The sequence below is a fragment of the Panthera leo genome, chromosome D4 (genome assembly GCF_018350215.1).
Source record: "Panthera leo isolate Ple1 chromosome D4, P.leo_Ple1_pat1.1, whole genome shotgun sequence".
Classification (NCBI taxonomy): domain Eukaryota; kingdom Metazoa; phylum Chordata; class Mammalia; order Carnivora; family Felidae; genus Panthera; species Panthera leo.
The window spans coordinates 2152815-2164665 of NC_056691.1; the positions used below are offsets into that span (position 1 = coordinate 2152815).

General features: G+C 46.4%; 1 protein-coding gene across 1 annotated transcript; it reads right to left on the reverse strand.

Annotated features, from left to right (window-relative positions):
• Positions 1-10223: 10223 nt before the first annotated feature.
• Positions 10224-10739, reverse strand: LOC122205300 (60S ribosomal protein L21-like). Its single transcript, XM_042913574.1, has one exon. It carries the CDS (start codon positions 10722-10724, stop codon positions 10242-10244), a length of 483 nt encoding a protein of 160 aa, XP_042769508.1. The 5' UTR covers positions 10725-10739; the 3' UTR covers positions 10224-10241.
• Positions 10740-11851: the final 1112 nt, after the last annotated feature.

The window sequence follows — 11851 nt, forward strand, 5'->3', positions numbered from 1 at the left end:
TAGGGCGTTTGTGAGGGAGGGGCCGAGGCCGAGTGTGAGCGTGGGCGGAGAGTCGTGTGTGGACGCTGAGTGCCCAGCTCCTCGGGGAGTTGGCGGTTAGCTGTGGGTACCGTGGGGAACGTGCGACTGTTTCCCCCTCTGACGCGGGGTCCGGTGCGAGTCGCGGCGGATTTGGAAGGATTAGGCGCACGTGCGTAGGGGCAGGGTGTGGACGGCGCCTGCGCGTGTGAGCTTCGGTGTGTGGCGTGCTGCGTGTTACTCGGCCAGTGTCGCAGGACCACGTGGTTTAGGGTTCAGGTTCTTTTCCTGATTGTCGGCAGCTGTGTATCTATCCGTCACCAGCTGCAGGAATTATCCAAGTTGTTCGCAAGGTGTGAAGGTTTCAGGAGCATTCCAAGGGTATTTCTTTGGGTAGTGGAGCTGTGTGTGTGTGTTGGTGTGTAGAGGGCAAGTCCGTGACTCTTTCATGGCGTCGGGGGTGGGGGCGGGGGTTGACGTGCCCTCGTGATGTGGGCTTGTGCGAAGCGTTGGGGTGTGCTGGAAGTGACCTGTGCCGACTCGGGATGGTGAGTGGTGCGCATCTGTTCCTAGTTCCGTGTTGAGTGTCAGCAGGCGGGTCGCTTGAAGCAGTCAAGCTGCGAATGCTACGTAAAAGCCACAAATGAAGCCTGTCCCTCCTTTCTGCGGGAGCATTTTCCTGAGCATTTACGAGCACACCACCGGTCTGTGTGGGTGGATGGATGGATGGATGGATGGATGAGCGAAGCAAGCATATTCAGGCATCGTTGGGTGTTGGGGGGGGGGGGGTGACTCTGTGAATTGTGAGTGTCGCTTCCGGAGCTGTGGGCCCTTGTGTGTGTGCACCGAGCCTGGTCATTCTGAACCGTTGCGTCACTCCTAATGAGGTTGGCCCACTGGTTAGGGCCAAAGCATCCCTGTAAACATTGGTGATGTGCAGATAGGTTGGGGGTGTCTGTTAGGTGGGTGGAGACTCCTTCAGCACCTGCGGTCCTGGCATCTGGGTCCCAAGTGGGATGGCCTGGTGGGCATCGATGGCTGTCGTGCAGAACCTTCACCAGTGTGTTGTCGGTGTGATGGGGATTCCTGGACGGGAGGGCGGAAGGTCGGAAGGTCTGCTCTCGCGGGCAACCCCCGCAGGTCAGCCGGGCAGCTACGGGCACTGCTGTCTCCTCTGGGGCATGGCTGCTAGGCAAGGACACCCTCCACGTGGGTTGCAGGTGGTGACGGTCTGTAGAAACATGTGTCTGCGAGAGCAGCTGCCCCAGGTGGTGGGGGATTTGGGCGATCATGCTGGTCAGCCATGTCACTAGTTCTCAACCAGCTCATCTCAGTGGAAGCCTGAGTCCTCGGTGCTCGGCAGGACCTCTGGGGGCGGGGTGGGGGGGGTCAGTGAACTGACAAGCCTGGAGTTGGGAGGCTTTGTCCCTGCAGAAGGGCTGGGGGCTGAGACCCGGGGAGACTGGGATGTTCTGCTCTGGGTAGGTATGGCTGTGATGTTCCAGAACCCTGTAGGGTATGCTCTCTTTTCTTTTCGAAGGTTCAGGGTGCTCCTAGTCCTGGGAAGCTTATCTCAGCTTCATGTTTCTCTGATGGGATGACCTGATGCTCTTTCTCTCCGTCCACATGGACCTGCAGACCCACCAGAGGGTTCAGTCAATATGGCCACCAGCTGACCACATACACAGCTGCCTCCTGCCTCCCCCTCCCTGGGACCCACCCAAGCCTTTCTGGGCCTTCCTTATGGGGAGTCTCCCACTGGCCTCTTCTCCCTCATGGTGGATCTCCCTCCAGCAAAAGGTGCCGACGTCACCTTCTTGAATGCCCCAATACCACTCTCTTAGCACTAGCGGATTCCTAGGGCTCTCACTGCCTCCTTTGTAACCTATCCCCAATAAAGGGACAGTACGGTATGTTAATTGCAATGTGTTTTGTCGGCAAAATGGACCTTTGCCAGTTTTTTGTGTTTTAAAACAGTTTATGTTCTAAAAAGAACATGATGTAACACATGCAAGGTAGACGTTCTTGGGTTCCTTTAATTTGTTTTGTTTTTGATATGGGAAGATGTAGACCCTGAGCTTTAGGGGAGAAGAACAGGAGTGTCTCGATATCCCAAACCAGCACTGAAAACGCCCCACTCACTTGGAATGGATGGAAACGTCTGGAATGGCTGAGGCCGATCACAGCTGGTTGTTCTGGGGCCACTGGTGTTTTGGAGTGTACGTTACGGCACGTACCCTGCGTTCCCCCATCTCTCCCTGGGCAGAAGGGATCCTCTGTTCCGCACGGAGCGGCCCCTTTGGCCAGGCCATTAGGAGCTCCCACCCCTTGCACTTCGCAGCAGTTGGTGGGGATAAAGGAGCTGAACGCTCTCACCCACACTGGGCTTTGGGGGCTCAGGAGCCCTGCAGCAACACAGGAGTGGGTCTGAGGACACCCAAAAGGTGGCTGCAGAAAGGAGGCTGCTCTGATGTCTGCTGTAGGAGCTGCGCGTCCAAGGGCTTACAGCCTGCAGGGACTGGGAAAAGCAGAACGGGGTCAGTGGGACTAGGAACAGAGCAGGGAGAGGATGGGAATCAGGACGGGGCTGGAGGCAGGCTTTGACTCCGCCGGGAGAGGAGGAGGGAGCAAGTCAGGGGATGAAGTCCGCCACCCTCATCCCTCCGCCAGACCCTGCTCCTGTGGCTGCTCCTGGTTAGGGACCCTGAGAGAATGTTAGCTTGGAGGTCAGCGGTCCAGCTCCTTCCCGAGGCTCACTCACGCTTTAAACAACAAACGTGTCCATGGTGCACCCTGGTTAGAAATGCAGCGTTTAAGGAAGCTCAAGGCCTCTTCCTTGGGAGCGCCCCAGAAACAAAATTAGAAACAGTAACCGGTTTTTAATAAGTTGTATATCGGTGCTTGTAGCCTCTCCTCCTTCCATGTGCAGAGATCAGAGTTTTTGGTCAAAGTGCTGACTGGACATTGGCTGATGCTGTGCGTGTGTGTGTGTGTGTGTGTGTGTGTCCGTCCGTCCGTCCGTCCGTCCGTGATGCAGCTCTGTGTTTAGTATCTGTTTTCTCCACTGGAAAGTAAGAGCCAGAAGAGGAGTCTTTACCGTGCTTGGTAAATACTTGTTGTAGCTTGGATTCTTCGGAAAACAGACCTGAACACAGAGTTTAGGGAACAGGATGTTTACTAAACAGCACCTGTGAGGGAAGAAGCAGAAAGCAGGATTGGACCCATCGATCTCTCCCCCAGACTCCAGCACAGCCTGTGCTTCCCCCACTGAACTCTCTTTCAGAGCTGTCTGTCCTCAGTTGGAGGAAACCGGCCAGGCCGCCATCAACCCGTGGGACATATGCCTTCCTGGAAAGGGGATGCCCCGTGGTGAGGCCACTGTGTGTAGCTCGGCAGTCCCTGAAGGAGCCGGGAGTCGACACTGCCTCCCGAAGGCACCCTTGCCAGCGGGGGACACCGGGCCTTCCCTGGAAAGAGGGGCAGGTGATACTTGCCGTTGTCACCAACTCATCCCCATCGCAGTTTCTGTATATAGATTCTGAGCGTGTGGGTGTCTTCAGGTGGTGGAAACTGTGTAAGTGCGCATCGGTGTTGTGAATATTGTGAATGTTTGTACGAGCATGGAGTTTTTGTGTGTGAAGTTGGGGAGTGTGTAGGTTTGCGCTTGTGTCTGGGCGGGGGGGGGGGGGGGGTGTTGGATGGCCCTTGTATGTTGTGCTGAGCATTGTTGGGGGTCCCGAGCTGGTAGATGGTATTAAGAACCAGTCTTGGATTAAGACCTCCTTCAGCCGGTCATACCCACGCGGCCTCAGCAGGGAGCTCCCTCGGCACCTGAGCAACACGGTGGGGAAGTGAAAAGCACAGGGTGGTTTGATCGAACGCACAGTTTCAGCACACCCGCCTCCCTCAAAGGAAGGAGAGTCACAAGATTTACTTCCAGGTCCCTGTAACGGGCGTGCAGTGAGCCAGGGGAAGGGCAGTTGTCCATCTTGGGCCACAGCCAGCAGACGTAGAGTGCAGGGTAGCAAGCACCTAGTACTGCCAGGTGGTTGGGGTGGAGGTTGCTCGCTTTTCACGGGCTCAGCTCTGGAGGGTTACTTTCCAAGGTGCCCTAGGAAAAGCAGAGTGGGAGCTTGGGGTGGGAATTCTAAGCTCAGGCCCTAATCGAAATGTCCAGACTGGGTGTGAGCAGGCTGTCCTGCTGTAGTCACGCGGGCAGCACCTCACGAGGGCGGTTTTCTCATTGTGAGACTGGAGCTCTGTACGCGTGTGTGCCAGTGACGTGAGGGTGTGCGTGCGCTGGGGTTGTGTGAATTCCTGTGAATATTCAGGGTGCTTGCAGGAAGTTTGTGTGGTGTGTTGAGTGTATATAGTACAGGCTGAGTTGTGTGTGTGAATTCAGTGTTTAGTGAGTCATCTTTTTCTTTAAAAACTTACTTAAATTCTGGCTAGTTAACATGCAGTGCAATCTTGGTTTCAGGAGTAGAATTCAGTGATTCATCCCTTATGTCTAACACCCAGGGCTCATCCAAAGTGCCCTCCTTAATACTCACCGCCCATTTACCCCACCCCCGTCAACCCTCAGTTTGGTTCTCTGTCTTTAAGAGTCTCTTATGGTTTGCCTCCCTGTGTATTTCCCCCCCTCCCATATGTTCATCTGTTTTGCATCTTAAAACCACATATGGGTGAAATCATACTAATCTAATATATACATTTGAGGATTGGGGGTTGCTTATGTATGTGTCTGGGTGCATGTGCACTTGGGACACGAAAGGTCGCGTATGTGTATGTTTCTATTTGTAAGGGGTCCATAGTGTGTTTGAGGAATTTTGAAGGGTTCCTGTGTATTTTGAGAGGTTTAAGGGGTTGGTTCTATATATTCAGTACTTTTTTTTTTCTGGAGGCCTCGGGTTGGGACAGCGGTTGGGGGGACTGTTGTATGTGTGTGTGTTTTGTGTTTGGAAGGAGGCTGGGGAGAAGCAATGTGAACCAGGACAAAGAAGGTTGTAGAATAACTTGTGGGTATATGGGGGTATGAGATAGTTTGGGGTAATTTTAAGGATGTGTAGGGATTGTATATGTGTGATTTGGGGGGGCAAGGAGAGCTGTGTGTATACAGGTGGTGTGGAATGGTGTGAGGGTGGGTGTGGGTGCGTGTGGTTTGGCTGGATGGTGTGGCTGGTTGTGTGCATTTTGAGACTATGGTGAATATGTGTATGTGCGTTTCAGAAGAGGTAGAGTTATGCATTTTAATGCTTCATGTGTTGGTTTTGTGTGTGTTTGCAATATCAGTGTTATACCTGTATTCATGCATCCTGTCAGGGTAAGAATTTAGGGAGTGGAGGGATTTGGGAGATTGGGGTTGTTAGTGTATTGGGGTGTTTTGAGTGGTGTGTGCAGAATTGAGGGGTGTAGACATGGTATTTATAGGTTCTCAAGAGGGAGATGGGTGTACGTTTGTATCAGCGTGGTAAGGTCATTGTTTTTGGGGGGGAGTGACCATTTAGGAGAAGGTAGGAAACCCTGTCTGTGTCTGTCTGAGGGTATTTATGTGTTTGAGCTTTGAAGGCATGCCTATGTGGATGTTCACAGCTCTAGGGGACTGTGTGTGGTATATGTGGGATTAGAGGATTGTGTCTAACATTAAGGAGTATGTGAGTTTGGTTTTAATGTATTCAGTTATTGTTGGAGGGTTTGTGTGCATTGCATTGGGGGTTTTATGAGGTTGAGTGGATTTTTTGGGGATACGGGGATGGTTGGAAGTGCATTTTTTTAGTTAAAAATTTTTAAATGTATGTTTGTTTTGAGAGAGACAGAGGCAGAGTGTGAGCGGGAGAGGGACAGAGAGAGAGGGAGACACAGAATCTGAGCAGCCTCCAGGCTCTGAGTTGCCAGCAAAGAGTCCGACGCAGGGCTTGATCCCATGGACTGCAGGATCATGACCTGAGCCGAAGTCGGAGGCTTAACTGACTGAGCCACCCAGGTTCCCTGGGAGTGCATTATTTTATTGAAGGCCATAGCCGTAACTTTATTGGGGCTGAGGGTTTATGTATATTTGGGGCATGAGGGTTCTGGGTACACAACCAGGCATCTGATAGGTAGAGGGTTTGTGTGTTTGAGGATGTGTGGAGCTCTGTGGGCCTGTTTGATGGTGGCACAGATGACTGTGACTGGGATATGGGGCTGTGTTGGTGGCTGTAAGTCTCCCCCATGTGTACTGACCCTTGTTTGTTCTGACCTTCTGTGACTTGCCGTCATCCTGTCTCTTCTCTAGGGCAGCCACTCCCCTGGAATTGTCAGCAGTCTTCTCATTTTCACCTGGATTGGACTGGAAATATCACTTCTGCTGGTGGCTGGATGCAGAATGGGGCTGAGTCCCCCAGGAGTCCTGTCCTCAGTGGGGTGGCTGGTAGGTCAGGACTTGCCCTCCAGGAAGTCAGACATGACCAGCCCTCTCCAGAATGTGCTGGCAGGACTGACCTATTGGATGGACTCTGCTAGGAGAAAAGTAGACCCAGACCGTTCCTGAGAGAGAAACCTGTTTCCTCCCTTGGGTGGCTCCCACTGGAGCAGGCATGGCATAGAACTTCAATAGACTGGCTGTAAAATTATAAACGGTGACCTTTTTAGAATGCAACATGTTTCCCGTTATCCAAATATTGACAGCCAAAACTCTTGGTGTCCTAAACTGTTGAAGAAAGAGCAGAGCCAAACTGAGTGCCCAGCTGTGTTTATCAGGCTCCATTGAAAATGCAAATTTGCATCATCACTGCATCACTTGAGTTTCTAGTGTGTGCAGGGCACTGTGTGGAGTACTTTCACATGCATGTATTCCAAATCCATAAAAACCCCACTAGGTGGAAACATTAATTGTTTCACTTTTGCAGGTGATGAAGTTGATGTTCAGAGGTGGGCAATCATGATGAAGCACCTTGTATGTGCCAGAGTATCGGTCATACTTGTTAACCCCTCCCAGCAAACTAAACATAACCCTGATCAATGCATCCGGATGCCAGGCTTTGAAGACACAAAGTAGATCCCAGCAGCGGAATCTCTGTTTTTATCTAGTAGTTTCAGGTCTTAAGTCTTTTTTATCCATTTAGAGTTGATTTTTGTGATGGAAGTTGAGTAAGGGACCAGTTTCACTCTTAAGCATGTTTTCCCATCACCATTTATTAGAGACTACCCTTTCCCCACTTTGTGAGTTCTTGGAATCCTTCTTGAAGATCACACTATAGATGGATTTATTTCTGGGCTCTTGGGTCCATTTACCTGCAGGTCTATATGGCAGTACTGTATTATTTTGATTATTGTAGCTTTGTAATATATTTTGAAATCAGGAAATGTGATGCCTCAGGCTTTGCTCTTTTTCAAAGTTGTTTTGGCTCTTCAGGATCTGTGGTTCCCTATAAATTTTTGGATTGTTTTTCTATTTCTGTAAAGATTCCATTGGAATTTTAATACGGATTGCATGAAATCGATAGGGCACTTTAGGCCGTATGGGCATTGAAACAATATTTTTTTGGATTCTATATTTTTTATTTCTGCTCTGATCTTTATTTTTTCTCTTATTCTGCTGGCCTTGGGGTTTCTTTGTTGTTCTGCTTCTAGTTTGTTTAGGTGTGCTGTTAGATACTGTATTTGGGATTTTTCTTGTTTCTTGAGATAGGCCTGAATTGTAGTGTATTTTCCTCTTAGGACTTGAGGCATCACTTTTTATTGCATCCTCTTTCCCTTCTGATTTTCTTGATTCAAGTCCTCTTTACTTAATTAATGTAGTTAAGGGTGTGTTGAATTTATCTTTTCAAGAATCACCACTTAGTTTTTAAAACTTTTTCTGCTGTTTTTTCTGTTCTTTACTTGATATAGTTCTGTTTTAATCTGTATTATTTCCTTCCTTCTGCCAACTTGAGGATTATGTTTTTCTTTTTTTCCTTAGGTCCTTGAGGTGTAAAGGTAGGCTGTTTATTTGAGGTCCTTTTTATTTTATTTTTTTGATAGAGGCATTTCTGACTATAAACTTCCATCTTAGTACTTACTGCCTTTGCTGCATCCTGTGAGTTTGGGTGTGCTGTGTTTCTTTGAGTTTGTCTTGATACACTTTTTCAATTCCCTTCTGATTTCCTCTTTGAGCAAATGGTTGTTCAAGAGTGGGCTGTTTAGTTTCTACATTAGTGAATTTGTTTTGTTTGTTTGTTTTTGCTGCTAGTGATTTCTAGTTTCATTCCCTTGTGGTCAGAAAAGATCCTTTGAATAATTTTGATCTTCTTAATTTAAGATCTGTTTGTGGCTTAACGTATTATTTATCCTGGAAAGCGTTGCTTGTGTACTAGAAATGAATCTTTGCTGCTGTTGGATGGAATATGAGTTCTGTGTATGTCTATAAGGTCCATTTGATCTATAATATTGTTCAAGTCAACTGTTTCTTTACTGATTTTCTGTCTGGATATTCTGTGTTATTATAAGTGAGTTTTTAAAGTCCCCTAACATCATTATAGTGCAATATAATACGTCAGCATTTACTTTATATGTTTAGGTGCTTGGATATCGGGGTACATATGGTTGTTATATCTTCCTGTTAAATGGACTCTTTAATCGTCATATACAGACCTTTTATGGTCTACAGAAAGTTTTTGACTTAAAATCTATTTTGTATAAAACTCCTGGTTGGTTTTTTTTTTTTTTTTTTTTTTTTTGTATAAAAACTCCTAGTTTGTTTTGGTTACTATTTGAGTGGGGTATTGTATCCTTTTCCATCCCTTAACTCTGAGTCTATATAGGTTTGAATATAAATGAATATCTTGTAAGTAGTGTATACATGTCATCCTTGAACTGCACGAATTTGAACTACATGGGTCCATTTTTTCTCCACATTCTTGCCAACACCTGTTTCTTGTGTTGTTGATTTTAGCCATTCTGACAGGTGTGAGGTGATATTGTAATTTTCATTTTCATTTCCCTGATGATGAGTGATGATGAGCATCTTTTCACGTTGGCTATTTGGATTTCTTTGGAGAAATGTCTGTTCATGTTTTGGGCCCATTTTTTAAATATTAAACTTATTTAAATTCAAGTTAGTTAACATACCGTGAAGTATTGGTTTCAGGAGTAGAACCCAGTATGATTTATCACTTACATATGACACCCAGTGCTCATCCCAACAAGTACCCTTCTTAATGCCCATCACCCATTTAGTCCATTGCCCCCCAGCTCCCCTCTGTTAACCTCCAGTTCTCTGCTATGGTTTGCCTCCCTCTGTTGTTCCTTCCCTTCCCCTATGTTGATCTGTTATGTTTCTGAAATTCCACATAGGAGTGAAATCATATGATAATTGTCTTTCTCTGCCTGACGTTTACTTACCAAATACACTCTAGTTCCATCAGCGTTGTTGCAGGTGTCAAGATTTCATTCTTTTTCATCGCTGAGTAATACTCCATCGTGTGTATGTGTATATGCGCATCTTCCATATCCAGCAGTCAGTGGACATTTGGGCTCTTTCCATAATTTGGCTGTTGTTGATAATGCAGCTATAAACATTGGGGTGCGTGTGCCCCTTTGAATCAGCATTTTTGTGTCCTTTGGATAAATACTTAGCAGTGCAATTGCTGGGTTGTAGGGTAGTTCAGTTTTTAATTTTTTGAGGAGCCTCCATACTGTTTTGCAGTTTGCTTTCCCATCAACAGTGCAAAAGTGTTCTCCTCTTTCTGCATCCTCACCAACATCTGTTGTTTCCTGAGTTAATTTTAGCCGTTCTGACAGGTGTGAGGTGGTATCTTGGGTTATTTGCTTTTTGGGTGTTGAGTTTTATAAATTCTTTATATGTGTTGGATGCTAATCCTGTATTGGATATGTCATTTGCAAATATCTTCTTTTTTTTTTTTCATATTTTAATGTTTATTTTTGAGACAGCACAAGCAGGGGAGGGCAGAGAGAGAGGGAGACACAGAATCCAAAGCAGGATCCGGGCTCTGAGCTGTCAGCACAGAGCCTGACATGGGGCTCAAACTCATGGACCGCGAGATCATGACCTGAGCCGAAGTCGGACGCTTAACTGAGTCATCCAGGTGCCTCAAAACCCACAAAATTTGAATAAAGCCATCCCCCAGTGAATTCGGATGTAAAGTTTGCTTTAAATACTTCTTTGGGGAAGACAATACCATGCTGCTACTCAATTAAAAGAAACATTTTTACAGTCCTGACGTCTTTTATTTTTTTTACATTTATCACGCCATGAATTCATAGGGAATGGGTTCCAACAGCTCAGGCTCCTTTCCATTGGCTCTCACAAAGTGTGCTTCTGTGGGTGGGGCAGGCTGGCGCTTCAGTTGAACCCAAGTACCTTTCTCCTGGGCTTCCTTCTTTTTCTGATCATTTTCCTTCACACACTTCAGGAAGCTGTCTCGGCTCTTTGAGTGCTTAATGTGCTCGATACGTACATTAATTCTCTTAGCAAGAATCTTGCCCTTAACTTGTTTGTTTACAACAGTGCCAACAGCGTGCTGGGTAACATTGTAGACTCTTCCAGTTTTGCCATGGTAACATTTGTGGGGCATTCCTTTTTGAACAGTGCCCATTCCCTTGATGTCCACAATATCACCTTTCTTGTAGATTCGCATGTATGTTGCCAAAGGAACACCTCCATGTTTTCTAAAAGGCCTAGAGAACATATAGCGAGTACCTCTCCTCTTTCCCTTTGTGTTGGTCATTTTGGCGAATTAACTGGAAGATGGCGGTTCTGGCCGAAAGGCAAATATCTTCTAAAGGTTGTCTTTTAGTTTTGTTGGTTTTTTTCCTTCACTGTGCTGAAGATTTTCATTTTGATATAGTTCCAGTAGTTTACTTTTGCTTTTATTTCCCTTTCCTCAAGAGGTATATCTAGAAAGAAGCTGCTATGGCCTATGTCAAAGAAAATACTGCCTATATTCTCTTCTAGGATTTTTAAGGTTTCAGGTCTCACATTTAGGTCTTTAATCCATTTTGAAATCATTTTTATGTATGGTGTAAGAAGATGGTCCAGTTACGTTCTTTTGCATTTTGAGCCCAGTTTTCCCAACACTGTTTGTTGAAGAGACTGTGTTTTCCTATTGGATGTTCCTTCTTGCTTTGTCAAAGATTAATCGACCGCATAGTTGTGGGTTTATTTCTGGGTTTATGTGTCTGTTTTTATGCCAGTACCATACTGTTTTGATTACTGTAGCTTTTTGATAGAACTTAAAGTCCAGGTTGGCAATGCCCTCCAGCTTTGCTTTTATTTTTCAAGATTGGTTTGACTGTTCAGGGTCTTTTGTGGTTCGATACAAATTTTAGGACTGTTTGTTCTAGTCCCGTAAAAAATGCTATTAGTATTTTGATAGGGACTGCATTAAACGTATAGATTGCTTTGAGTAGTATGGACATTTTCACAGTATTTGCAGATGCCATGATGCTGCATACAGAAAATCCTAAAGACTCCACTGAAAAACTGCTACAGCTGATAAATGAATTCAGTAAATTTGCAGGATACAAAATAAACGTGCAAAAATCTGTTGCATGTCTATACACCAACTGTGGGAGATGCAGGAGAGAAGCATCAAAGGAAAAGACTTCAAAAGGGAAGGGCTGGAGAAGGTGCAAGGCCTTAGGACATGTTTACACAGCTGACCACGGCTGCGACTAGTAAGGAACGCCTAAAGCCATTAACATTGTCAGGGCCAGATCCTCCTTCGCACCTGACACTTCCTAGTGTTATAGAAACCAACTAACTCGAAATTCAACCTTGAAAAACTAAACCATTAGATTGATTAACACACTTGCTTAGCTGACTTTATGCACATAGTCTATATCGATTATCCTA

Coding starts and splice junctions, on each gene's coding strand:
- LOC122205300 (XM_042913574.1), bottom strand. CDS start 10,724: ATGACCAACACAAAGGGAAAGAGGAGAGGTACTCGCTATATGTTCTCT.